Source organism: Eurypyga helias, unplaced genomic scaffold (genome assembly GCF_000690775.1).
Source record: "Eurypyga helias isolate BGI_N326 unplaced genomic scaffold, ASM69077v1 scaffold4268, whole genome shotgun sequence".
In the NCBI taxonomy this organism is placed as follows: domain Eukaryota; kingdom Metazoa; phylum Chordata; class Aves; order Eurypygiformes; family Eurypygidae; genus Eurypyga; species Eurypyga helias.
Genome location: NW_010264824.1, coordinates 387 through 28,082, shown reverse-complemented (window position 1 = coordinate 28,082; position 27,696 = coordinate 387). Strand labels below are relative to the sequence as shown.

At 38.7% G+C, this 27,696-nt stretch overlaps 1 protein-coding gene across 1 annotated transcript in view; it reads left to right on the top strand.

Annotated features, from left to right (window-relative positions):
- The window catches only part of PIK3C2A (phosphatidylinositol-4-phosphate 3-kinase, catalytic subunit type 2 alpha), a 38,956-nt gene extending 13,889 nt beyond the window's left edge, over positions 1-25,067 (top strand). The window contains exons 8-32 of the mRNA XM_010156494.1: positions 3,044-3,187; positions 5,246-5,288; positions 5,371-5,584; positions 5,666-5,788; positions 8,461-8,628; positions 9,712-9,820; positions 10,566-10,708; positions 11,323-11,511; positions 11,981-12,074; positions 12,320-12,414; positions 12,716-12,896; positions 13,487-13,591; positions 14,618-14,710; positions 15,006-15,135; positions 16,633-16,769; positions 17,453-17,622; positions 18,714-18,870; positions 19,283-19,392; positions 20,035-20,242; positions 22,641-22,765; positions 23,164-23,281; positions 23,378-23,459; positions 23,893-24,002; positions 24,236-24,361; positions 24,885-25,067. Coding sequence (XP_010154796.1) covers positions 3,044-3,187; positions 5,246-5,288; positions 5,371-5,584; positions 5,666-5,788; positions 8,461-8,628; positions 9,712-9,820; positions 10,566-10,708; positions 11,323-11,511; positions 11,981-12,074; positions 12,320-12,414; positions 12,716-12,896; positions 13,487-13,591; positions 14,618-14,710; positions 15,006-15,135; positions 16,633-16,769; positions 17,453-17,622; positions 18,714-18,870; positions 19,283-19,392; positions 20,035-20,242; positions 22,641-22,765; positions 23,164-23,281; positions 23,378-23,459; positions 23,893-24,002; positions 24,236-24,361; positions 24,885-25,067 — 3,357 coding nt within the window. The remainder of the gene's footprint in view (positions 1-3,043; positions 3,188-5,245; positions 5,289-5,370; positions 5,585-5,665; positions 5,789-8,460; positions 8,629-9,711; positions 9,821-10,565; positions 10,709-11,322; positions 11,512-11,980; positions 12,075-12,319; positions 12,415-12,715; positions 12,897-13,486; positions 13,592-14,617; positions 14,711-15,005; positions 15,136-16,632; positions 16,770-17,452; positions 17,623-18,713; positions 18,871-19,282; positions 19,393-20,034; positions 20,243-22,640; positions 22,766-23,163; positions 23,282-23,377; positions 23,460-23,892; positions 24,003-24,235; positions 24,362-24,884) is intronic.
- The last annotated feature ends 2,629 nt before the right edge of the window (positions 25,068-27,696 follow it).

Below are 27,696 nucleotides of genomic sequence, written 5' to 3'. Positions count from 1 at the left end.
TTGCCCACTTCAGTGTGTGATAGCTTAAAACAGGGTTGCCTTTGGAGTAGTTTCCCAAATGCAGAAGCTAGCTGAAGATAACCTGCTTTACTCGTTTCTAAGAGGAGAAGCTCAGTTTAACTCCTGATAGTCATGTAATGTGGAGATTTTAAATTCTGAATCATTACATAACTGTTTCTTAAATAGTTCTTATCAGGAACAGTCTTGAAGTGAATGACAGAATTACAGTACTTCTCACTTCCACAGCTTGTTTGCTTCTCCAGGAATGCAGGTCTGAACAAGCTGATCTCCACTGTTTACATATTCCCTTAATGTTTAATTCCCTTGATGGTGATTCACCATGTTCTCAAGGGTATTTTTTAACACAATCTCTTTGTACAAGAGGGAGATGTTACTGCTCTTTGATATGATGGTGTTTTTGTTGCTTTGCTCTTGCAGCTGCTTCAGCTTGCTTGTTTAACTGATTTCACAGGCTGGAGTGAGGGAATGCAAAACATCTCAATTCAGACTTATGTTCTACCCTTTCTACTGTCTCTTAGAGGGTGGGAGGTGTAGCTTTTAGGTGATGATGATTAGGGCCAAGTACCAGCATTTGTTGCACTTGAAATCTTTAACTTCCTGAAGTGACTTTCTGTACATATTCAGCAGCTAAATCTTGCTGATCAGAGTGAAACAGGATAAAGTAATCTGTAAAGAACTTGTACATAGCCATTGATTTCACATCATTGGATACCTTAAGTTAGCTATTGTCTTATTAAGATTGAGAGCCTGTGGGGAAAATAGCCGTGGAAATTTTGCTTTTCACATGCCAAACCAGCTGTTATCTTCAAAGTGTTAGCTTTGAAAGCATGGCTTAAATATTTACAATATCTTCTAACTTCAGTAGTTATTTTCTTACCAGGACCAAGTTAATTGTTGCCAGATAACTCCCTATCCAAAACCCTTTTGATTCAAACAGATTCTTTTGCTATCCATTTGTAGGAAGGTCATGAACATATATCTGGAAGGGTGGGGGTTGAGAGTTAGTTTACATCTTACCAAGAGGGTATTGCAGTAATCCCTCTTCTGTAGTTTTAAGTGCTCATAAGTGATAGTGAAAGAAACCTTCTCATTAAGCCTTTAATAAAATGTAGAAAATAAAAAATATTTGTTTCAAAATAACATGTATTCTTCAAAATTGGTTGAAGACTTTTCTTATGTTAAAAAACAAAACCCAAGATGCCTAGGATTGATTAGATTTAAATTCATCCTAGAATGGTTTAGGTTGGAAGGGACCTTACCGTAGAACCACAGAATGTTTTGGGTGGGAAGAACCCTTTAAGATCATCTAGGTCCAACCCCCCTGCCATGGGCAGGGACACCTTCCACTAGACCAAGTTGCTCAAAGCCTCATCCAGCCTGGCCTTGAAGACAGCCAGGGATGGGGCATCCACAGCTTCTCTGGGCAACCTGTTCCAGTGCCTCCCCACCCTCTCCAGGAAGAACTTCTTCCTGATATCTAATCTAAATCTCTCCGCTTTCAATTTAAACCCATTCCCCCTTGTCCTGTCACTACAGGCCCTTGTAAAAAGCCCCCCCCCAGCTTCCTTGTAGCCCCCTTCAGGCACTGGAAGGTGCTATAAGGTCTCCCTGGAGTCTTCTCTTCTCCAGGCTGAACAAGCCCAATTCTCTCAGCCTGTCCTCATAGCAGAGGGGCTCCAGCACCCATCTTTGTGGGCTCCTCTGGACTTACTCCAACTGGTCTATATCCTTCTTATGCTGAGGGCTCCACAGCTGGAGGCAGTACTCCAGGTGGGGTCTCGCGAGCAGAGTAGAGGGGGATAATCACCTCCCTGAACCTGCTGGCTACACTTCTCCTGATGCAGCCCAGGACACGGTTGGCTTTCTGGGCTGCCAGCGCACACTGCCGGCTCATGTTTAGCTTTTTGTCCACCAGGACCCCCAAGTCCTTCTCCTTAGGGCAGCTCTTGATCCATTCTCCACCCAGCCTGTCCTTGTGCTTGGGATTGCCCCAACCCAGGTGCAGGACCTTGCAGTTGGCCTTGTTGAACTTCATGGGGTTGGCACAGGTCCACCTCTCCAGCCTGTCCAGGTCCCTCTGGATGTCATCGCTTCCCTCCAGCGTGTCGACCGCGCCACACAGCTTGGTGTCATCAGCAAACTGGCTGAGGGTGCACTCGATGCCATCATCCATGTCACTAACGAAGATGTTAAACAGTACAGGTCCCAACACTGATCCCTGAGGAACACCTCTCGTTACCGGTCTCCACTCAGACATTGAGCCGTTGACCACCACTCTCTGAGTGTGACCATCCATCCAGTTCTTCATCCATCGAGCAGTCCATCTGTCAAATCCGTATCTCCAGTTTAGAGACAAGGATGTCATGTGGGACAGTATCGAAGGCTTTGCACAAGTCCAGGTAGATGACATCGGTTGCCCATCCTTTATCCACCAAGGTTGTGACCCCATCATAGTCAGGCACGATCTGCCCTTGGTGAAGCCATGCTGGCTGTCACCAATCACCTGCTCGTTCTTCATGTGCCTTAGTATGATCTCCGTGAGGGTATGTTCCATGATCTTTCCAGGCCAGACTGACTGGCCTGAAGTTCCCTGGATCCTCTTTTTTTTTTTTCCATTTTTAAAGCTGCTTCTGTAGCTTTCCTTCTTCATGCTAATAAAATGTCCTTTTTTGAACTGCCTTTTTTTTTTTTCCCCCAAGCCTGAGGGAATTTGAGCTTAATAGTTCATTAGAAAATACTTGTCTGCCTACAGTTTAATGGAAAAATGGTTGGAAACCTTGTAATGTTTCCTGGGACACCGTTCTAGAATGTGTACTACTCCTATGCTTTTGGCATTGATAATGGAGCTATAAGGAAGTTCTTAATACTGAGGTTTTGTTCAATCAAATTGTTAGACTGTAGTTAATTGAGATGCATTTTTACAATGAAATTTTCTTGGCAATTCATTCTAAAAAAATAAAGGCAATACTGGGTTTCACAATTGTGATTAGATCAATCTGTTCTTTCATACATTCCCTATTAGAACCAGCATAAAGCAGTAGATCATGTAATTAAGACTGTCAGAAAAATCTGTTCTACATTGGATTGTGTAGAGACTGCTGCAATAACGGAATCCGTAAAGAAGCTAAGGAGGGCTGTTAATCTTCCAAGGACTAAAAATGTTGAGGTAAAGTTTCATGCTATAAGTTGCACTGAGGTATGCTTTTAACGCTGATAAATACTATTTCATTATCTACGGTAGTCGCAAATACCAGCAACAGTTTAGTCAGTGTTATGTAGGTTTTCTTTATCTTACCTGATAAATTAATTTATTTTAATCTTTGTTAATGCATTAGTCACTTGCTCTTAGAATCCTTTTCTGTTCTAAATAGGGATTTTTTTTTTAAAACTAGTTTTAAAATGCTGTTTTCTGGTTCTCTAACTACAGACTTGTGTCACAGCAGATGCTATGAAATCTGGGCGAGGGAAACTGACAGCAGCACGTGCCCTCTAAAATCACTGCAGTCATGCTTGAAGGAGGAATGTGCATCCTGTGCAGTATTTATATGAATAGCAATAGTATCCTAAAACTCCTCATGCTTCTGTTTCCCTGACTATATGGACAAAAATAACATCTCTCAAATAACATCGACTTTGTTGATAAAACTGCCTTACAATAAACAGCTTACTTGAGCAGAGCAGGTCTCAAGTCACACTGTCAAAACCAGCCGTGAAATGGAGAAGTGTGCAGATCAAAAAGCTAAATAGTCTTGTAACATTATTTCTGTTGTCCTGATGCCTTATCAGAGTGGCGATTCACGTGCTGTTCTATGCACATTTGGCTTCATCAGTTCAGTGATGTGTTAGTAATACTGAGCAGAAGTCTTGCAAATTGCAAATGAATATAGTTGTTGCAAGAATTAAAATTCTTGCAGGGAAATGCAGAAGACACATTAAGAGAACTTGGTGAAATACAGCATATAAATTCTTCAATGTTTGCTTTTCCTTTTTGATAGGAGAAAGCTCTAGGCAAAAAAATAGATTACAGTGTAAAAATAACTTCTAAAATATTCTTATCCCAGTAGAATTTGAAAAAAGTACTACTTTATCAATCAACCCCTGTAATTCTCTTGTGATGAGCTTTGGCTTAAGTGGTAAGGTGTGTGAAACATATAGAATTTCTTTTAGAAATGAAACTGCTGTAGAGATTGCAGATGGTTGCATCTAAACCTTGATAAGATATTGTTTGCTTTTTAACTAATTGCTTAGTGGTTGGAAGAAGTCACCAAAAAATAAAACAGTAGATTATCAAGTAGAAAATTGTGTATACTGCTGTTTCAAGAGTTTGGCATCCTGTCATCGCAAGTACTTGGACTACTTGACAAGTATGATGCAAACATATGTCATTTCTGCACCTTTTTTATAAGAACATGATTTTAGTAGTTAAAACTTAATGTTAACAAGATGCTCAATTAATGCACTGGAAGTACAAGGAGAGCTTTCATTCTCTAGTAGTTGTGGCAAACTTCTTAAACTGTCTCTGAAGTACTAGGAATTCACTGGGGCTTGTTTTTAAATCACAAACTTCTCCTAAAACTAAAACTTTTAATGGAAACTGAATTTAGCTTGAAACCCTTCCTTATTCGAAGGGAGTCAATTTCCATGATCTATTACCTTTTGTCTTCAACAGTATCTTTGTTGAGACTAGACATTGTAGCAATACTGTATTGTAGCAGCCCAAGAAGCAAACACAGCAGGGAGTACTGACATTACTTACTGTTCAATTTTTCTCAGTTTTTTGTTCTTTATTCAGTAAATTTATGGTAACTGCCTACGAAAGATACAAATTAGCTGTTCAGACCTAATTTACTGGGTAGTAAACAGCTTCTGCTTTCATCCATAACAGCCTTGACTTTTATCTCTACTCAATATCCTGAGCAATATTCCAACGTACAGTGTTTAAGGGAGTGCATCAAGTGCACCAAACTAGCTGTGACTTGACGAAACATGAGTTTTTGAACTTAGCGAATAGTTGCTGCGTGATACGGAAATTGTGATGCTGTCAGTTAACTCTTGAGGAACTTATCATATAAAGATGTGTTGCATAAACCCAAAATATGGGCCTAATTCAGATGTTTCATAATTTCTGTACGAGTTTGATAGTTTGTGTACGAGATAATTAAGAGCAATGTAAAAATAATATGGGTTTCTTGGTACTGAAACTTGCTCTAACTTGACTGTGTAGGTATCCTTGCAATGTGGCGATGATGCTAGCAAGAGCTCCTCTGGTAAGTCTTCAATTCTACTAAAAAAAATGCTTTTGGGTGACTGTTTTAGAAAGATATGCATTAAAGATAAACTATAATTTAGGTTCACTGCAGCCTGAAAACCCTCTGAAAGTGAGTATAGACCAGTTAACAAGAGCAGTTGAGGCCCTTCTGCAGCTCCATGTGAATTCATGTAGCAGTTCTGCAGCAATTTCTCCAAAAGATGGTAAGAGTACCAAGGAAGCGTGGACTGCCACAGAACATCTCCAGTTCACAATATTTGCTGCTCATGGAATTTCTCCTGGTTGGGTATCAAAGTGAGTAACTTATTAATTGTAAAACTCATCCTTTTGTAGTGGTTTTTTTGTTGTTTAATTTACTTTCTTTTCCTTGTCCAGTTATGAAAAATACTACTTGATTTGTTCTCTGACCCATAATGGAAAAGATCTGTTTAAACCTGTTCAGTCCAAGAAGGTTGGCACGTACAAGAACTTCTTCTACTTGATTAAATGGGATGAACTGTAAGTGACTTTAGTGTGTTACAACTCACTGAAATATTCCAAATGGTATTTCACTACCCATTTCAAAAGTACGGATGGCCATGTTGGACAATTGCCCTGTGCTAATGTGTTTGCAGTATACAATTATAAGGACTGGGAAAGCCATAGCATTCCTTGTAATGGGAACAGCCTGTGCTGTTTAAAGAAGGAATAAGAAAGCTTATAAGAAGTGCTCAAATTATGTGAGTGTGGAGGAAAAGCAACTCACTTCCATTAACATTAATGCTGAATTCTTTTTTGTTCCAAATACAGAAGTGTTTATTTGGAAAAAAATACAAACAAAAGTTTATAACGACTTTGTATCTGAATATAAAAAATCTTAATTTAGGATTATTTCTATAAAGACAGCAGATGCGTAAGTGCTTAAGCGTGTATCTGTATAGGATATGAGAAAGTAGCTCAAACCAGACAAAACTTCAGCTTGTCTTTATGGGGCAGGGCGAGAGGGTGGAAAAGGTGGAGGAAAGGGGGTATAGAGAAGAAACAGGGAGAGAATCATAGAATGGTTAGGGTTGGAAGGGACCTTAAAGATCATCGAGTTCCAACCCCCTGCCATGGGCAGGGACACCTTCCACTAGACCAGGTTGCTCAAAGCCTCATCCAGCCTGGCCTTGAAGACAGCCAGGGATGGGCCTGGGTGATATGTGATAACTGAGAGGAGGAAATATTTTCCTGTACATGACTTACTCTTTTCTACTTAATAGTTACTAGGCACCCTGTCATAACTGGAGCATCAGGTGAGTTCCATGTTGCTCCATAGTCAGTTATCCTGACCATTTTGAAAAGCCAGACCCTGAAGAATACCCTGAAAGTATACAGTGACAAATTATTTCAGACTAGGAATGAGACTCTTAGGTTTTAGGATACATGCGTTCAGAGAATATCATAGAATACTAGGTTGGAAGGGACTTCAAGGATCATCTATGCCAACTTTTCTTGGCTAAAGCATGGTCTAGACAAGATGGCTCAGCACCCTGTCCAGTATTGGGGAATCCACTGCTTTCCTGGGGAGATTATTCCAATGGCTGATTGTTCTCATTGTAAAAAATTTTCTTCTTGTGCTAATCGGAATCTCCCCAGGCACAATTTGTACGCATTACCCCTTGTCTTTTCCATGTGACTCCCTGTAACAAAGGAATCTCCATCTTCTTTGTAGCCACCCTTTAAATACTGGAACATGGTGATAAGGTCTCCCCTAAGCCTTCTCTTCTCAAGGCTGAACAAAACCAGTTCTCTCAGCCTTTCCTCATATGACAGGCTTCCCAAACCTTTTGCCATCTTTGTGGCCCTTTTCTGGACCGTCTCCAGCCTGCCCATGTTTTTTTTGCGCAGCGGGGACCAAAACTGAACACGCTATTCCAGGTGTGGTCTGACAAGCTCTGAGTAGAGTGGGATAATGACTTATTTATCTCTGCTAGTGATGTTCTTGTTGATGCAACCCAGCATCCCGTTGGCTTTCTTTGCTGCAGCAGCACACTGTTCACTTGTATGGAGCTGCTCCCTAGCTGGGTAGTTCCTAGCCTGTGCTGCACTCCTGGAATATGTTTTCCCAGGTGCAAGACCTTACTCTTGTCCTTGTGCAACTTCATGAGGTTCTTGTTAGCCCACTCTTCCGGTCTATCCAGGTCTTCCTGCAGGGTGTCTCTCCCTTCCGAAGCATCCACTTCCCCACTCACTTTGGTGTGGTCAGCCAACTTCATCAGGCTACACTTGATCCCATCATCCAGATCATGGATGAAGATACTACGCACTGTTGGGCCCACCATTGCGCCCTGAGGGACCCCACTTGTGGCAGTTTGCCGGTTGGGAAAGGAGCTATTTACCACCACTCCTGCGGCCTGTTGGCCAGCTCCTCACCCACCGCACAGACCACTTGTCTAGGCCCTAACACATCCATAACTCTAGGAGGAGGCTGTGGGGAAACTGTGCTCCAACTACCTTTTTTTCCAGTGGTGCAGGGGTTAATTGTTGGATCTTTTGCTAGCAAGTACTAATGTATTAGTGACAGATGCATTAGACTGCTTCTAACCTGCTTAATGTAGTTGTAGTCTTTTATAGTTTTATAGTGTAACTGCTTAGTAATACACTGTGATAACTTTTAGAAATATAATTCGGTGGGTTATGGAAAATAAGCAATAAAACTAGTAAACAAAACCCTGAGTTTTGAATTGCCTAGTGAAGTATATATCCCTCAGCTGCTTTCTGTGTGGGTGCTGGGTTTGTACAATGGGAATTTAGCTTTCAGTAGTTCTCAAATTCTTTCATTTGGATAAGAAACTCTTGTCAGCTGACTCTAAATCTAGGAGATTAGGAAGCAGCTAACATGGAATTGTGTGTATTCTTGTTGTGAGTAGAGTGGGAAGACTGGTTATGCTGGACAGTGCGGTTCTGTGTGAGGAATGTGATTTAATAGACAAAGTCTGGCTACAGTGCAGAAGTGTAACTTAGCAGGTTTTGCAAACTCCTGGTATGGGAGATAAAGGAGTGAGATATAATTACGTGGATATGTAAGACTTTCTTCGGTGTTAGTTAACTTTTTGAAAGCAAGAGGCATCTACAGATTAGTTGTTAGTAAATTAGATTTATCCATATGTGTTTCCTGTGACTTATTTTTTAACATTTCTATTTTACAGAATAATTTTCCCCATCCAGATTTCACAGCTGCCTTTGGAATCAGTCTTATGTCTGACTTTGTTTGGAATACTAAATCAAAGTAGTGGAAGTTCTCCTGACTCAAATAAGCAGAGAAAGGGCCCAGAAATTTTGGGTCAGGTTTCTCTACCTCTTTTTGATTTTAGACGGTAAGTATCCAAGATACGGGTGAGATTATTAATAATAATTTACTCCATATAAAGCTTACTCCCATAACTATAGAAACTGCTTCTCTGCCACTGGATGTAGTAGGCCATGATTAAGATAAGAATTGTGAAGTATATTGTTACAGAAATAATGCTTTCTGTTAAATAGGGTAGAAAACAGTCCTGTGTTGTAGTATTTCCATCTAGGTGGCTAAAAAATCTTACCTGCTGGAGGAAGTTGACTATTGTGCGATTGAAAGCAGTTTTATTTCCAGGAAATCTTCTTAGTAATGTGGGCCAGAAGAAGTCATGTTAGTACCAACTATTTATGAGTATATAAGCATAACTCAAGTTGTACTTTGAGGTACTCACATTGGGGATGTACTGACATTGAGGTGTTGCCCTATATATGCAGTTAAAGTATGGCCTTGGTAGGTGGCATTTCTTGAGTTCTAGCTGATTAAAGATCTAAAAGTACATTATATTTGCTAGAGGCTGTTCAGTCATTGTTCACGTTTTGGCAGATGAAGTACAAACAGACATATCTCAGCCAGTTCATGTGCCATGGTGATAATGAATGAACTTATGAAAGAAAGTGTTTGCAGCAAGCCTGGCATTCTGCAGGAATAATGTCTAGTGCAGTACAAAATAGAATCCTGAGAGCAGGTAAACAATGTGCTTTGCTCCTGTTATGTTACTGGAAAAGAACTTTCCTTTGCCTTTTCCACCTAAGTTGTATGTAGCATTTTAAATGGCTTAAAGTACGGAAGATATCCAGTGAAAACAAATTGCTTTGGCATTTGATCATAGTTCCCTTTTTTTAAGCCCTGAACTGTATTGGCTAGTAGAGTTTGATTTTTCCTGTATTTTTTTCTGAACATCAATATTAAAGTACTGGTCATAAGAGCAAATCTTAGCTCTGTAGTAGAAACACACTCAGTTTCAACTGTCCTCCCATACCACTCTACTGTTTTGGAATTGTTTTCTTGTAATGACCATTGATTTTCTCCAGGTAGTATTTTAATAACTAATATATTGAGGTAAGCAGATTGTTAAACTAATACCTGTGCATACTTTTTTCCTCAGGCTGTTAACTTGTGGGACAAAGCTCTTGCAACTCTGGACCTCATCACATCCACATCACGGATCAGGGATGGCCAGTAAGAAAGGAAATGCGGAAAGAATAGTATTGCAGGTATATATAATTCTGACTTGATTCAATTGTTTTGTTTGAATATTGTGACTTGTTACTCTTATATGAGTAGTAATAGATCGATTAATGCTTTGGGGAGAGTGTACGTATTACTGAGTTGTATTTGAAAGCAGTATAGAGTAGTGATTACTAAACAATAAGGGTAAAGAAGTGAAAGCTGCTGTAAGTGTATACAAGTCAGTTATTGAATCACTGTCTCGAAGTAAAAGAAACTAGAGATGCCTTGATAGTACATGCTGTCAGTCCTGGGAGAGAACATCTTAGAAAAGCAATCTATAGGAAGGAATACAGAGATGAGAGTTGTATAGTCCCAAACAATAGCAACTGTGGTTTTTTTACAAAACATCATTCTAAATTCGGAGTCTAAATTTCTGTCCAGAGAGAAAAGGCACCTTGTTAGGCACAGCTTAGCAATCCCAAAACATGGTCGGAGTTGGTGGTTGCGTTGCAACTGGTAATAGTTCCATGGTTAATCTCTGCTTTGGGCATCCTTACGTCACTTCTGGGGAGTACTTCAACTACTGGATTGTGCAACAGGACAGTGTACGTTTAAGTTATGTAGAAAGAATTGAGATGAGGGAAAAAACATTCAGGAAACAGTATCTGAAAACTGTTACACATGGAGAACTAAAGAGTTCAGATGCCTAAACCTCCCAGGTTGCTGAAACGGGAGCTTTTTGTGCTATTCCTAAGGACTTGCGTCATCTTTTTTTTTTTTTTTTTTTAGATTGACTTCCCATCCCATGCTTTTGATATTGAATATAGAATTCCTCAAGCCGCAAAGACTACTGTGCATCATTCCATAGAAACATTGGAAAAACCATTGAGAGAACGCCTACTTGCCATTCTCTCCAAGGATAACACTATTGGGTATGTTCTTTCTAGCTGTGGTCTCTGTATGTGACAATTTATGGCTAGGGTATGGAATGCTTATTCATTCTTCAATTTCTTTCATATGCTTCTAGTATATTTTAGAAGACCTGTGGAGACTTAAACAAGAGATTGAACTAAACTTGAAAAATAATGGGGCTGACAATGAATTTATTTGTTCTTTCTGTGGTCAGTGTCATAATAGTCTCCTGTTAGAAGATTGATACCTTTTTGGCTGCCTGCTATATATATCTATTCCTGCTTGGCAGATCTTCAGTTACAGGGAGCCATGGCAGTTTCAGCAGTGGCTGTTGATATGCCATGGAAGCTTTTCTGGCAGGCTTTCCCAGTCATCTGCACCAAACTAACATTTTGGTTTATTTCAGATTATACTAAAACTTATTTTTATTTTGCCAAAATTATAACGTTGAACAACTTTCTGTAATGTTTGAAGCTTTATTTTGCTTCTTGTTTTGACTTTTGTGATAGAAATAGCCATATTAATTTCATTCTGGTTTGTGTGTTAAATTATGTGTATGTATGCAACCCAGCGCTGCGTTATTCAGGTGTTGATCTGTAATGTGTGTTATAAACTGAAATGCTTTTGTTGGCAGGCTGTCAAAAGAAGATAAAGAATTTTTGTGGGAGAGGAGACATTATTGTCATAGTCATACTACTAGCCTACCAAAAATATTGGTTAGTGCCCCTCACTGGGACTGGGCGAGTCTTCCAGAAATATATTCATTACTTCAGCAGTGGCCTCCTTTATCACCCTTAGCTGCACTGGAACTACTTGATTCAAAGTAAGAAAAAATGTCAAGTTCTGTGTGTGCATGAAATGTCTTCAGTAGAAGAATCTAAATGGTGTTCTTGTGTAAATTATTGCTGAATTTCTTGTAGCAAAAGCTGTATGTTCTTGAAATTTTGAAGAACACATGCTTACTTTATTCATGTAGGCTTCACCAAGTCATGTAGAAAGGTTAACAATAGTGGTTAGGATTGTGGAATCTAATTTGCAACAGGAGAGCAAGCTATACAGCCAAGCTGTCAAGGCTGCAGTTTGCAGGTTAGTATGCTTGTCCTAAATTTGCACGTGTTTGCATCTTGGGTGATGAAGAGCCTCACACTTGCAGGTCCTTTATTGAGCTATTAAACCCTTCATATTGTTTCTTTTGTATCTAGCTGATCATAAAAAAAAAAAAGAAAAGAAAAAAGAAAAAAAACCCTTAATGAACAGAATAAACTTCATGTGGATTTGTGGTGACTTTCTAGGTTTGCTGATCAGGAATTAAGAAATACAGCTGTGAATTGGATAGAGACAATAAGTGATGATGAGTTAACGGATTTCCTCCCTCAGTTTGTCCAGGTAAGGCTTTCTGCCTGCACTGAAGGTGGAATTTTTTTTCCCTTGAAAACACCAAGGAATTGCTGGTTACTGGTAGCAGAAGTGCAGTTACATACCTTAATGCATGGTATGGAAAACCATTTGAGCAAATAATTGCTCTGTGACTGTCCTGTGGATTTGTGGTGATTCTGTCTGTGCATTAGTCATAAAATTTCAGTCTTCATCTAGAATTAAATCCAGACCTGATTTATTTTATTTGTATTTAGGCATTGAAGTATGAAACCTACCTTGACAGTGCTCTGGTTAAATTTCTTTTGGCTCGGGCACTGGGAAGCATTCGAATAGCACACTACCTATATTGGTAAGATGTTCTTCGTTCCATTGTTCACTTGTTTGTTATAAGAGTAATTTTTCAGAACATTTTTTTCTTAATAACATAGTTCGTAACAACGTTATAAATGGAGAGTATTCAAAATGTAGATCCTGTTTAAATGAATAAACAGACAGTGCTGTTATGAAGCACAAACTTCTTTCCTCTTAGATCCTGTATATCAATAACTTCAGATATATAGTGCTGATTCATGAAAACATTTGAATCTCTTAATATTGCGTTGTTTGTAGTACTTTCCTTAGGGAAATTTAACTTAAATCCTTTCTTTCAGGCTTCTTAAGGACACGCTGTATGATACAAAGTTTGGTGTAAGGTATGAGCAAATTCTTGGAGCTTTTCTTTCAGTCTGCGGAAAAAGGCTGAGGGAAGAGCTTGATAAGCAGACTAGACTGGTGCAGCTTTTTGGAATGGTAGCAGAAAGAGTAAAGCAAACCAGTGGATCTGCTCGGCAGGTGTGTATATGTTTGTATGTTCTTTAGGAAGATTAGACTGAGTACACCCTCAGAACAATCCAGTCCATGGCCTTTTTCAGTCTAAGTTCAATGAAATGTTATATATAATATATAGGAAAATCTATAAATCTGTTACTTTGCATTTAAACAGGATAATGGCTCAATGAAGTTGATGTTCAGGTAACAAAATTTGACAACATAAGATTGTAGGAGGTGATAGGGTAAGAAAGTAGGATGGTATCTGTATACAATAAACTGGATTTGGGTTTAAATAGTATTACTGCTGAAGAATTATCACATTATGCAAAGGAATGGAATATCTGTTTATATGCTAATAGTACAGTTTGATAGAGTGGGATGTTGTCATGTGGTTCAGTCAAAAAAAAAACAAACAACCAACACTAACTTTTGTGATAGTAGTGTTGTGCTACTAGGCTTATGGTTTTTAATAGCTCAAACACTAGTTAATTTTTAGCATTCCTTTGACACTGAGGAGTTAAAATGTTGGCTTCAGGATAACTCTGTCCAGAAGCTTTATGTAGATGCTCCAGTTAAGAAAATGTCAGCTGAAGTTTTGGTTTTGTCTGCAGGCTGCCTTGCAAAATGGTATGGAATGTGTGCAGTTATTTTTCTTGAAGAACAAATGCCGTTTGCCTCTCAATCCCAGTCTTGTGGCAAAAGAACTGAACATTAAGGTACTGCACATTCAGAAGTTCAAAAGCCTTTTTGTCAAAATTACGTGTACACGAAGCTTTTACTAATAGAAAAAACTCTATTGAGGTGCTTGAAAGCAAAAAGTGGGGGAGTGTGTGGGGGTTTAATCAGAAATTCTGATTTGAACCAGGCAGTATAATTAGCTGAGCAAAGATAAAATTTACACAAATGCTTGTGTAAAACAAATGAAGTTACTTATATTTTATATATGTATATATCTCCAGTAACTTATTCCTTCAGGCCTGGTGTTATTTGAGACCAGCAATCCTGGTTATAGTGAAACAGGAGGCTATTAAAAGTGCATGAAAAAGTCCTGTTCACAGTAGTAATCAAAATTGAGTAATGTGTTAAAGATCAAACCGAGAGTAGACCCTTGTGGAACAGGTGAAAGTACGTGTTACTGGTTGTGTCCAAGAGATGCACTGAATCCAGGGAGGCAGACAGTAGCTTTATTTTATTGCAAAGGTCCAGTCAGTCATAACGTAAGAGAAGCTGGTCAATTACTTTTCTCATATCTGCAAGGTTTGACAATATCTGCTCAACCACAGTCTTGATTATATCATCACGCATGACTGAGAACCTAAAGGTCTGTGAACGCTGGATTTAATCCTGTGTGGAGCAAGACAGTTTGTCTTGCTTTCCTTCTCTACTCTAATTATTAAATCATGAGTATGTACTTGAAATTGATAAATAAGAAAATGCTGTTTAATGTGCAAATACCCCCTCTTAATAATATTTTAATAGTTTAAAAAAACCCTGCTGATAAAATATTTACCCATGCTTTATTCTCTTCTCCTTCAAAATGTGTAAAACATCCCTGCAGCACTATTGGCTTTTGTACAAGAATTCAACAAAGAACAGCCAAAGGGGCTCTTTGCCACAGTCGCAGCGTTAGAAGTCTGAATAGGCACATTGTGTGTGTCAGACCTGCTTGTTGTCAGAATGTCTTGCTTTGTGGGCTAGCAGGAATAGTCCTTTTTGAGTATTAACGCTAAATCTATTTGTAGGCATGTTCGTTCTTCAGCTCCAATGCAGTACCACTGAAAGTTGCACTGATAAATGCAGACCCTCTGGGAGAAGAAATTAATGTGATGTTTAAGGTAGGCCTTACACAGGTATTGGAGAAAAATGATCACTAGTTCATTGGTATCAGTTAACTTTAGCATAGACCAATGAGCTTAGTTACTTTGTGTGTTTGCTCCTGTGTGTCTAGAAACCAATGTCTGAACAGGTGGTAAAATGGGAAAGTGAGTCTATTGCATGTGAAAGCTTAAGTGTAGCCTATTTCTCTTTTTAAGTATCACTTCCTAAAAATGTAAAGCAATTAAAATCTGGAGTTTAGTTTTGCTGAAAGCATATTGTGTCTAATTTTTTTTTTTCATTTTTCTGTTTAAGGTTGGAGAAGATCTGAGACAAGATATGTTGGCTTTACAAATGATCAAGATTATGGATAAGATCTGGCTGCAGGAAGGACTGGATCTACGGATGGTTATCTTCAAGTGTCTCTCAACTGGAAAAGACCGAGGTGAGAAACCAGATGCTACCTATAATCTTTGCTCCCCCACTTTAATTTTTTGTCACACTGATAGTGAAAAACTTCAGTGCAGAGACAGGCCCAAGAAACAGTGGAAGGCCAGAATCCTTCCATGGAAGGAACTGAAGTACTCCAGAATATAGCAAGTTTAAATTGTTCTGAATTTTCTGATGGCTGAGTTGCATTTAAACGTGTTTCTTCTCTTGAGTCCTGATGTTCTTGGGTGTTCTGTTGTCAGTGACCATGGTGCAAACAAGGAACTAGAGTAAAAGCTATGGTTTTCTCTTGATGCCCTTCCTGCAGTGGAAGAAGATAATGGTGCCGTAGCAATCCTGAACGTTTAGTTATAGTGAAAGAACAAAACTGAAATTCTGAAGTATTTGGAATCTCCTGCAGTTGAGTCAGGGATTATCATTCCCGTACTGAAATGTGCAAAAAGAATAAAGATATAAAATACCCACCCACTATCCCCCAGAATTAGCATCATATTTAAAAAAGTGAAAGCTTCTTGGGAATATGAGGCTGTCTTTTAGGTTTGAAACTAGGTCACACAACTTGGTTTGAGTGTAAATACCACCCTGCGCCTTGAACATGCTTTTTGCTAGTTTCTGCTAATTCTCTAGAGTTAGCCAATGGGAACCACAAGATCTTTAAGAGGATAAACCATAACTTAAATATTTCTTCAGTCAAATGCTACAACAGCATGATGGAAACTCTTAAATACACAGAAACATTGGACATCTAGGTTGGCAAAACTAAGCAAAAAGCCTCTAAGTATGTAAGACTTCCTTTTTAGAGAAACAGGTGGATTTTCTTCTTCCTTTGAACATGACTTGATTGCCTAGTATGTTACAGGTTTTTTTTGCTGCTGCAGGTGTTAGTATTGCAGAAGCTCTTGAAGGATTAAAGTGAAAAATGTGAACTACAGATTTGCCTTTAGTGGCTCTGGCAAGATAGAAATAAAATTATATTAATCAGATAAATGTTTTCCTTTTATGATTTAGCTGTACAAATATCCTTAGTAAATGGTATCTCCAAAATAACCCCAGAAGTAAAGCCTGCCACCTTATTTCTGGAGCAACAGTCTGCTCTGTTTCAACACTTTACAGTAGCTCATGTTACTAGATTAGTTAAGTGTCATTGTATGAGCAATGTCAACATCAAAATGTTTTGTACTAACTGCATATAGACCAATGCTAGTTTATGTAGCAGAAAGTAATTATTCAAAGCATAATTTATATGTGCATTCTAGTAACTGCAACTAATTAGAGTAAAATAAGCCTAACGTGGATTGCTACATGTGTTTCATGGTATGCTTTGTAATATAGGCTGTGGAAATGCTTAAGAGACTAATAGCGTTATTTTTACACCTAACTGGGCTTTGAAAGAAGGTAGTGTAATATTATTAAATCAAAGTCTCTACTGAATAATGAAAATGCAGTATAACTTAGAAATACTTAAATACACTTTGTTATATTTTCTATAAAGGCATGGTAGAGCTTGTTCCTGCTTCAGATACACTTAGGAAAATTCAAGTGGAATATGGAGTGACAGGCTCTTTTAAAGACAAGCCTCTGGCAGAATGGTTGCGAAAGTATAATCCTACAGAGGAGGAATATGAGAAGGTAACTTTTTTCAGTGTTGTTCTTTTCTAAAGGTATTTCATAAGATGGTATTCATCCCTTTTGAAAGAATGAGATTCTTATTCCAGATCTTCCATTGAAATTTTTGTTGTGTTAGCATTAGGAGACTTAATTTTTTCCTATACTTGAAAAAGAGCCAAGGAAAATCCCTTATATAGCTGAAAAGGAGCCAGATGGATTCTCGGGATTAATATGAGGAGTATTTACTGAATATAGAAAAAAGGTACTTCAGATTTAAGATGGGGAGGAATGTGGCTGCTCCTTAGTGGTGGTATAGGAGCAGTGGCCTTTTCTCATACAAGCACATGGGATTCAAAATAAAATGTTTTCTTTTGGCTACAGTGCTGTTACAACTCACTGGAAAAATAAGTCTGGTATCTTTTTCTTTTTCTTGATTAATGTAGTTATTTCTTCTTGTGATTTGTCTTCAACTCAACTTTATCAATTATTTAAAAAACAAAACAACCATTTTAGCTGGAAAGGGTGATACCTAAAGATTATTACAAAGCTATCTGTTTGAAACACACTGTTTTGGAAAAAAACCTGAATGTTAGGGCCTTTATCTGGCTTCGATTTTTGCCACTGTCAAGACTGATTGTTGAATGTATGAATGGTGTTTTCCCATTGATATTTGATCTCACTTAACGTTCTTCTTTCCCTCCCAGGCTTCAGAAAACTTCATTTACTCTTGTGCAGGATGCTGTGTCGCTACTTACGTATTGGGGATTTGCGATCGCCACAATGATAACATCATGCTCCGAAACACTGGACATATGTTTCACATTGACTTTGGAAAATTTTTGGGTCATGCACAAATGTTCGGTAGCTTTAAAAGGTATTTTCTGTAGCTAAGCAATGTAGAGAAGGGAATTACATTTAGTATATTTTATAAGCATTGTATTTCTAAGCATTTACTTCTAAATTATGTGCTGGTTTCATTTTGAAGCCAATATCTTCTGATTTAAACACAGTTTCCAGAATGCATTCATACTTAACTGTATAGAATTAATTTTGAAAAGGCTCCTACTTCCTGTCCCTATATTCTGATTTCTGGACCTGTTTTAAAACAAAGTGCATAGGCATAGCTTTCAAATAAAATTACTGTTCTAGCTACTGGTAGATGTGAAATAAGGAATTTGGTTTCCTGAACATCACTTAAGTGCTTCCAAACCGCATTCATTACTTCAAAGCTTTGTGCTGTACACACTTGGCAAATCTCGATGGGAATTTCTCTATGTTAGTTAGAAAGCGAAGTATTTTGGGACAGGAAAAGATTCATGTAACTTTCTACTGATATTTGGGAGCCTTACATCTAACACAAATCCTGTTGTCATGCTTTTCCAGGAATATTGGGTAAAACTGTAATGTCATTTCACCTTCTTAGCTCTATTCATGCAATTAGATACTGCGTGCTTGTTAAGTTAACTTTATCAATGAATGAGAAATTGAGTGCCAGAACCTTTATGTCATCTGAGTATCTTGTGTGAAGCCAATGAGAACAGTCTGTGGCTCAAAACCAGTAGTGAGTGTCAACATTATAGAAAGGAGTGAACAGCAAGGTGGTATCCCTCTGTGTAGGGGAAGATAACTCCTCTATCCTGGATACAGATTAGGTTTTAGTCAGCTGACAATACAGTAATTAGACTTGTTCTAGTGTGTTATAACTTCCAGAAATGAGGGATGGAAGGCATTAAGGTGACCTGTCCTCCAGGTGTTGCTCCAGGAGATGATCTGCTGTAGGTCCAGTACCATGTGAATGTACTGTGAATCTGAGCTACCACTAAGTAGCCCAAAAAAAGTAAATGGCATTAGTGGATTATTTAATATCATTACCTTGGGTTGGAGATGACGGGGAGGAGGAACCATGTGACCAAGGGAATAGATGTTATAATTATCTAACGTTTGAATTCTGTGCTTTTTGAACAGGGATCGAGCTCCTTTTGTGCTGACATCGGATATGGCTTATGTCATTAATGGTGGTGAAAAACCCACTATTCGCTTTCAGTTGTTTGTGGATCTCTGTTGTCAAGCTTACAATTTGATAAGAAAACATGCAAACCTCTTCCTTAACCTACTTTCATTGGTAATCATGTTATTAAATTCAGTTGAAACTTGATAGATCTCTCATGTTGGATTGTATTAAGTGCTGTGCTTTTGATGCTGTGGAAACTCAATGCACACTTTTAAAAGCCAAAAACATCACAAGTACTTCTTAGGAAGGCTGTAGTTGGTTTTTGTAAGTGTTTTTAATGCCTACCTGTTTCTTGAGAATTTAAAACTAAGAAGATAACCTGAGTTACACTGCAAAGTGTTCTGACTGCTTTTAACTCAGCACAAACAGTGAATAACTGTTGATTGTAAGTAATTGTTGCCCCTTGCTGTTAGCATTTAGCAAGTTAGAGCAGCTTCAAATGAATGTGGTGTTCTAACAGTTTTCATCATTTCAGTGTAAAATTACATTGGTTTTATTGCATTAAACTTGTAAATTCCTGCAGATGCTTTCTTCTGGGTTACCAGAGCTAAGTGGGATTCAGGACTTGAAGTATGTCCAGGATGCTCTCCAGCCCCAAACAACAGATGCAGAAGCTACCATTTTCTTTACAAGGTACTGGATAAGTGAAAACTAAAGTATGTACTAGCATTATCCTCTCAATGGGAGCTTTCTGCTATGAAAAATGTAGTAAGGATGTTTACAAACATGTCTGTAGAAACTGAATGGTTACATTGTACAGTCATAAAATATCACTTAGCCAGTGAACTACATAATAAGATCAGTTACATGTAAGATTATTGCCTGTGCTAAAATACTTTGCTTTTAAGAGTAGCTTTGTGCAAAACTTTTGTTTCCAATACCGAATGCAGATAATTCAGTTTGGCTGTTTGAGACTTGCATTTTGAATACAACTAAATTGCTTAGTAGCTGTGTATATGATGGGACCCTGATATACATGTGAAGAAGTTCTCTCATGAAATACTTTTGCACGGTAGCATGCATGTAACTTCTTTCACCAAGTCTGGAAAGACTTAATTTCTTGAATAACAACCTATTCCAAAGTTTAGATACTGAATCTTCAAATAAATGCTAGTATGATGCTATTTATGTAGCCCATTGATTGCTTTTAGTTTAAAAAACTGCTTGTCAATAAGAAATTGGGTTTTATTTTTCTTTTGTCTGATTCAGTGACAGACCTACTTTTGTGCCTTCTGGCATGTGCTCTAGTGTTTAACATTATTTTTTCTCTTTCAGGTTGATAGAATCTAGTCTGGGAAGTGTGGCCACAAAGTTTAATTTCTTCATTCACAACTTGGCTCAGCTGCGTTTCTCAGGTCTCCCTTCTAATGACGAACCCATCCTCTCATTTTCTGCTAAAACATACTCTCTTAAACAAGATGGCCGAATCAAACAAGTGTCTGTGTTCACGTATCAGAAGAGATATAATCCAGATAAACATTATGTAAGTATGTGGAATCTCTTTGCACTTAGTGAAGATACTGTGCCTCTTCTTCCAACAAGATATGTTCTTCTTGTCATAAATTCAATACTTAATCACAAGGAATTGGTACAGGGGAAGCTTACCTTGGTCAGCCTTAAATAGGCAGCTTTGCAGTAGACCACTAGGTTCCCTTTGTTGGCAGAGATGGAGTCAGTACAGCTGTAGATACTTAATCATTCATTGGGCACCAATGTCAGATCTAGGATGAGTGGTAGAGTTTTCTGAAGCCAGATGGCATCAACACTAATGGGACCCTAGAAACCTACAGCAATGTTGACACCCAAAACTAAGCCCTCCTGTGGGTGGCTTGAAAGTAAAAACAAACCCCATAACTGAAATCTAGATGGGAATAGGCCTGTTTGTTTGCCTCCTGGAGAAGAGCAGAGTTGGCTTCATCCTGGAGCCATCTCATAGAACCATCCTGGCTCTGGCTGGGATGGAGCTATCTTTATAGCAGCCCACACAGTGCTGTGTTTTGGATGTTTAACTAAAACTGTGTTGATAATGCACCATGGGTTTGGCTGTGGCTGAACAGTGCTTGTGCAGTGTCAAGGCTTTCTCTTTCTTCTGCTTTGCCCTTGACCCCCTGCAGCAAGTGGGCTGTAGGTGGGCAAGGAGCTGGTGGGGGACACAGCAGGGAGAGCTGACTCCAGCTGGCCAGAGAGATACTCTGAATGGTGTATCCTGGTGGGAGGATGTTGTCTTCCACAGTGGCTGTTGCCTGGGGACTGGCTGAGCACGGGTCTGCTTGTGGGAGGTTCTTTGCGTCAACTCCCTTCCCAAGGACTGTCTTTATCTCAACCCACGGGTCTTGCTCTTGGTCTTAGTCTCTCCCCTGTCCCATTGGTGAGGGGGTGGGAGTGAGGAAGCAGCTGTGTGGGTGCTTAGCTGCAGAGGTAAACCAGCCACAGGGGAGTTAGAGTACAGATCGGTATTTTTAGCATCCAGTCATGTTCTTTGAAATGAAGATATTTCTTGTCAAGGATCTAGAAGTAAACAGAAAGGGCAGAACTAGTGTTGGCCAAGATTTTTTTAAAAATGGGCATTTGAGTCATGTTCATGTGCTTTTGTGGCTGCCTTCTGTAAAATGGCTTATTCCTGAGTAGGAGTCATTCAGAACAAAACCAGGAAGTGTTTGACTTACCTTCCACTGAAGTTGTATTTGCACCTCTTTAAGTGAAAGCATCGTTTCCTGTATTAATACACCTGTACTCCTAGTCAGTCTGACTGGAGGCAGCAAGCATTGCAATTTGCCCTCAGGATTTTGATAGACCTTTAAGACTTGTATTCAAATTTGTATTCCTGCGCAGATGTGCAACCATCTTCAATGTATTTATTTTTTTTTACTTCTGCTGTTTGCTGGCCTAGAATAGTCAGCTCAAGTTACATTTTCCTCAGGTTGTTTAAGAAGTGAGCTGTATCAATATATGCTAATGTATGTCTCCTTCAGAGTTATATTTTCTTTAAGTGTCTTAATTTGGTAAGACAGGGAAGGTAGAAGAAGCTAGGGAAGGTAGAAGAAAGCTGAATCACACTAGAAGTGAAAAGCTTTGTACTGAATCTCTCTATTATAAATGTATTTGAGTATTCCTGACCTCTGCAAAACCAGCCTCTTATCTTCATGTTTTCCTGGAAGAGGAGGTAGTCTCCTTCTGTCAACATTTTTAAACCTCTCCCCAGTTGCACATTTTTTTTTAATACACGTTTAACTCCTCTGGCCGTAAAGTGAGTCTACTGTATGAAATTTTGTGTTTAGTTTCTTGCCCTTCATTTCCTTTACGTAATAATTTGAGTACCTGCATCCTGGGGACGTGCCCTCAGTATTTTAGATTTCTGTTATTATATAATGCAGTGCATCTGCACCTGCACACTGAATGATCACTTTAAAAGTGAGTCCTTTAGAATCTTGAGGGGATTAGATTGTAGAAAACTAATATCTAATCATTTTATTTCTATATCCCCACTCAAAGTCTTGTGGTGGTTCTGGCCCCACAGATACATGTCTAGATGCAATCCTGCACTGACGTGTTAAAGTTCTGTACACCTGCTATACAGCCTGACCTTAGAATGAGGTTTAAAAGGGAGAATGCGGACAGCTTAGGCTTTACTACCTTTATCCCCCTGTCACTGGTGCATCTACATTATGGGAAGATCATGTGATGTTACTTTGCCTTACAGTAGGGCTATTTATAATTTGATCTCCTCTACAAAATGCTAACACTGTTACTGGGATCCATATGCAGGAGAAGGATTACTGTAGTAGAAAGGTAATTGTTAAGAAAATTATGTTGTCAGTTCTCTGATCTTGTTACTGTTTTCATCTTTGGTTTGGGTTTTTTTTTTTTTGCATTTTGGGCAGATCTATGTAGTGAGAGTTTTGAGAGAAGGACAAGTTGAGCCAACGTTTGTCTTCCGAACATTTGATGAGTTCCAGGAGCTCCACAATAAACTTGGCATCCTCTTTCCTCTTTGGAAGTTACCAGGGTATGTTCCTAACTCGCTCATCACTATTACAATGGAAGCAGCAAAACTCTTCCCAGCTGTGTGGAGGAAGAAATGGGTTGAAATGGAGGCAGAACTATTGAGGGGCAAACTAGACCTCAAAGTTGGCTATTAAGAGAGAAAGCTCTTGTCTCTAAGTTTTAAGGGGGAAAGCCAGAGGAGCAACTAAATAGCTTTATGTATTGTATCACTTGTAACCATTACCTGTAAATGTTTCCTTGCTTTTGTATAATGTCTACCTGCTAGTGTGCTGTGTTTCCACTCCCAATTGATGTTTAAAAAAGATGTCAGCACTTCAGGATGGAAATGACAATGAAACCTAATAGTACTTACTTCAGAGGAATTGACTGAAAACTCTTTATCTTGTTCTTCCCATGTAGCTTTCCTAATAAGATGGTTCTAGGAAGAACACATATAAAAGATGTAGCAGCTAAAAGAAAAGTGGAGCTCAACAGCTACATACAGAGTCTGATGAACAGCTCTTCAGAGGTGGCGGAAGTGAGTTCAAATAATTTAAGCAAATCCAATGCAAGCTTTCTGTTTCTTGTTCTTGTTAACACTTAAACTAATATGTAACATTTCTTCCACATTTAGTGTGACCTTGTTTATACTTTTTTCCATCCATTACTTCGCGATGACAAAGTGGAAGGAATAGATGGAATAGCCAGACCTACGGGTAGGTAGTACTTGGGGGGGTGTTTATGGTTTGGATTACTGTAGAAATCACACCTTTACAGTGTGATATTATTAAGAATCTTTTTTTATTAACTGTAGTTTTCCCTCATTGAAAACTTTGCTTCAGTGTCTTTCCAAATATGCCTGCATGCAGTTTCAGGGAAATAAAAACATACCAAAAATTGCAACAATATGTCATCACTTGGACTTTGTTTATGGCTTGACTAAATTATTCAAGTTTTTACTCTAAATCTCCAAGCTGATTCTTACAAGAGAATATGAAAATCTTTAAAACCTATGACCCTGTCCTCTTAGAGAACTACAAATAAAATCAGAAGCTGAACTTGGTCTAAGGCACTTTTTTTCGCATATATAGTTAGTGTAGTGATGAAAATGTACAAATATTACAGAGGAAATAAGTGTATTTTTTTCAGATACAAGTCCATCAAGTCCTACCTCAGGCAAAGTGGGAGGAGAAGTGAAGCTATCCATATCATATAGAAATAGCACTCTATTTATCATGGTGATGCACATTAAAGACCTGGTAAGTGGAGATACTGAGCTCACTGCCAAAAACTGTTTCCATTTTGTCACTTACCTTCCTCACTTAGTTCCACCCATTCTTGCCTCAACCTCTCTTCCTCCAGACTTTCCAACTGCCAACTTAATTAACTGCTGCTATTGATTAGCTTGATTGCAAAGTCTAGATACTTGACAACAAACATTTAAATAGGTGTGCACTATTTTTTTCTAACTTGTCTTGCTTTTGGATTGTAGGTTACAGAAGATGGTGCAGATCCAAATCCCTATGTAAAAACATACTTACTTCCAGATACGCACAAAACATCCAAACGCAAAACCAAAATCTCCCGGAAAACAAGAAATCCAACCTTCAATGAAATGGCAAGTTAGATTTTACGCAGTGACTCCCTATGGTTTGCTCTTGTCTCTTACTCTAAGCAGTGATTAAAATAGTCTAGAAAAAATAATCTGTGATAAATGGAAAATGAACTTGTTTGAAAAAAATTTGTGTCCTTAAAAAAAACAGGCAACTGAGTAGGTAAACATACTATTACAAGGAAGCAGAAATTTCTCAGACTGACTCTGAGGAGTGATGTGGAGAAGGAAAGGAATCTGTAGTTAAGATTCCCCTGCCCCAGATTCACTGACTCCTAATGTGGAGAAGAATGAATTTGGAAGTCTTGTCGTGTAAACAGTGCTTCCATCTAGAAACACGGGTTCTTTTAAACACTTAACACTGGGAGCATAAAATAAAATACGGATGTACTTCAGCCTCTCTGCTGAGAAACAGACATACTGAACGTGCTGCTTAAGACATCTGTCGGTGGCTGGGCAGGCAGAAGAAAGGGCAAACTGTGTAACTCCATTTGGATAACCAAAAAATTCTTGACTTCTTACCTTCTAGCTTGTGTACAGTGGATATAGCATGGAGACACTGAAACAGAGAGAACTGCAGCTGAGTGTGCTGAGTGCAGAATCGTTACGTGAGAACTTTTTCTTGGGTGGGATTACGCTCTCCCTGAAGGACTTCAACTTGAGCAAGGAGACTGTTAGCTGGTATCGACTAACTGCTGTACCCTATTTGTGAACTTTTTTCTACACCTGAGTAAGACCAGAGCAGTTGTATTCACTTGGGCTTTGTGCATCTTCCTACTTGAAGATACCTTGTACATCTTAAAATAAGAGACTCTGCATTTCAACAGATATGTTGGACCAATGTTCATGTAGCCTGATTCGGAGGATTTCTAGAAAACCTGGTTTATGCTTATGCGATGTGATCAAAGCATTACTGTAAATGTTTGAGTTGCAGGTGAAGCAAGGGGATTTTAAACCATTTATGACAGTGAGACGAACAGCTTGACCCTGCTGGTTGGTTAAACCATAACTTGATCACTAGGCCTGTGGATATAGTGCATTTTTGGTTTCAATTTTTGTTGGGTTGTGTCATCCATGGCATGTTGCTGGAGAACATCAAAGAAATGACATTTTTAGGATTACATTCCCACTACTAAGCAGACATCACAGAAGCAGCGACGGGTAAAATTCTGGTGGTTTTGCACACATTTGTATAAATGAAAGTTGAAGGGCTGGAAAAATTCCTTATGTTGCATTTAATCCCGGTTTCATGCTTCTCTTAGACTCACTGGAGTGAGTGCCAATAATCAAAGTTGTAAATAATGGTGCCTTATAGTTCAGATGCTTCTCTTTTACCTCATTTCTGGAATTTAAATATGTATACATGCTAACTTTTAGCCCCTTGAATGAGGGGAAACCTCCTCATATCTGATAACTTGCAGGTCCTACTGGAAGTTTTTTCCTGAGGTGTATTATTTACAAGTACCATCTCTTCCTAGTTAATGCAACTTATCTTTGTTTTTTTCCTGCCTGTGATATCCAAAAACTGAATGAAGGCTGGCTGAATGTGGTGCCGTAGGAAGTGTGCCCAGCTTCTCAGTGTCTTGAAATGTCTTAATTGCTAGAACTTTGAAATACTACAGTGATTAAATGTGGAACAGATTCAACCACTAAATCCAAAGCGGCATTAGTGCCTAAATTACTTGCCTGTACCTCCAGGTGAAGGATGGCCTCTAGTTAAAAAGCACAACTGATGGATGCATTGCAGGCCAGAAATGAGTTGCATTAACAGAGCATTGAGAGAGACATTTGCTCGCTTTTTTTTCCAGCAGTTCACAGCAACACTGTTTCTCACTCCCACTAAGAATTAATTCCACTAAAAATGCTTAATTCCAAGGAGCATTACATTTGAACTATATTGTGACAGTGGGGTACAAATGGGACTTTGTCTCCTGTTAATACCTCTGGTTACTTAATCAGATGTTTCTGCATTACAGCTATAGCCGCCTTATTCACCTTACTCAGTGTTTCAGATGACCATGTTCTGTTTACCCAAAGCACACTTTCTTTAGTAGTAAACCTTGAAGCAAGACCGACTGTCACCACTGATTAAGACTAGAGTGAAATTTTAAATAAAATATGCAACAAAGACACAATACAGGCAGAGCCTTCTCTCTGCCCAACACTAAAACCTATTTCATAATCTGATTTTCCCTTCCCCTGCACTGGCCACCCTCCCTTCAATACAGAAGAGAGCAGTAAACTTGAATCTCTTGGTGCCTAAAATATCCACGGTCCAATTTTGTAGGAATTAGTACAATTAAAAAGCTAAGAATATCTTGAATGTTAGAAACTGGGTTGATACTAATGGGTGCTAACAAATCCCAGATCCCAGTTTTATTACGCATCTTCTGCATATTTTTCATTTAGTATATAGCCTGTAAATAAGAAACTATATAACTAACTAGATATATTTCCTGCTCACTTGATGCTTTTGAGACTTACTCCATTCCATCATTAGAATCACAAGTCACTTAAACACAGGAAAGTAGACTACTGTTTTTGTGAAACGTTCCTTTGTGAAATAAAATGAAAGCAATATGTACTGCCTTTTTTGCAGTTTGCTATTAAAGCACAGTGTCTTACAGCACAAAATACAAATAAACTAAAATCATTTAAAAAATGATTTGCAGTTTTAACAGTTGTCTGGACTCTGAAAAAATGTGTAGTACTGTATTACTGTTAGCACTTGTCCTGACTTCTGATTTAATCTTCATAGCTCAGCTCATTTTGTGCCTTTCCCTTCCTTTTCAAAATGGTCACTGGCTGAAGCTTTTCATGGTCATGGGGTTTAGTTTGTCTGTGGGATCTGGCCTTGGCCTCTCCTCACTTGTAGAGGAACCAGCACCATGCTTGCACCTCTCTGCACTACTCTCAGTTAAGAAAAAAGTGATGGTTGCAATAAGAATTTCACGTATTACATACAAAAAGAAGAATAAGTGAAAGAGGGAAGTTTTTAATTGGGGTGGAATTTACCAGTACTCTAAGTAGCTTGAAAGTGTGGTTTAAACAGCTTTTTGTATCTTGTTTAATGTAAAGAAAACCTGTTTTATTCAATGTATGACCTGCAGCCAGAAGTACACTTGTCTCTAGGGACCTTGTTTGGGTGTTTTGGAGTAACAGCTTGCGCTAAGACCTCTTCCTTTTCTCTGTTAACCTAGAACTTTGCACTGAAATTTCTATTGCTGCCTTTCTACGATCTACAGCTACCTGTCTCTGGAAGCATAAACCTTTTCTCTCTTTTTACAGCTAGGGTTGTGAAGAAAACCCCCTCGCTCGCCTTAATGCGAGGGCCCTCCCCC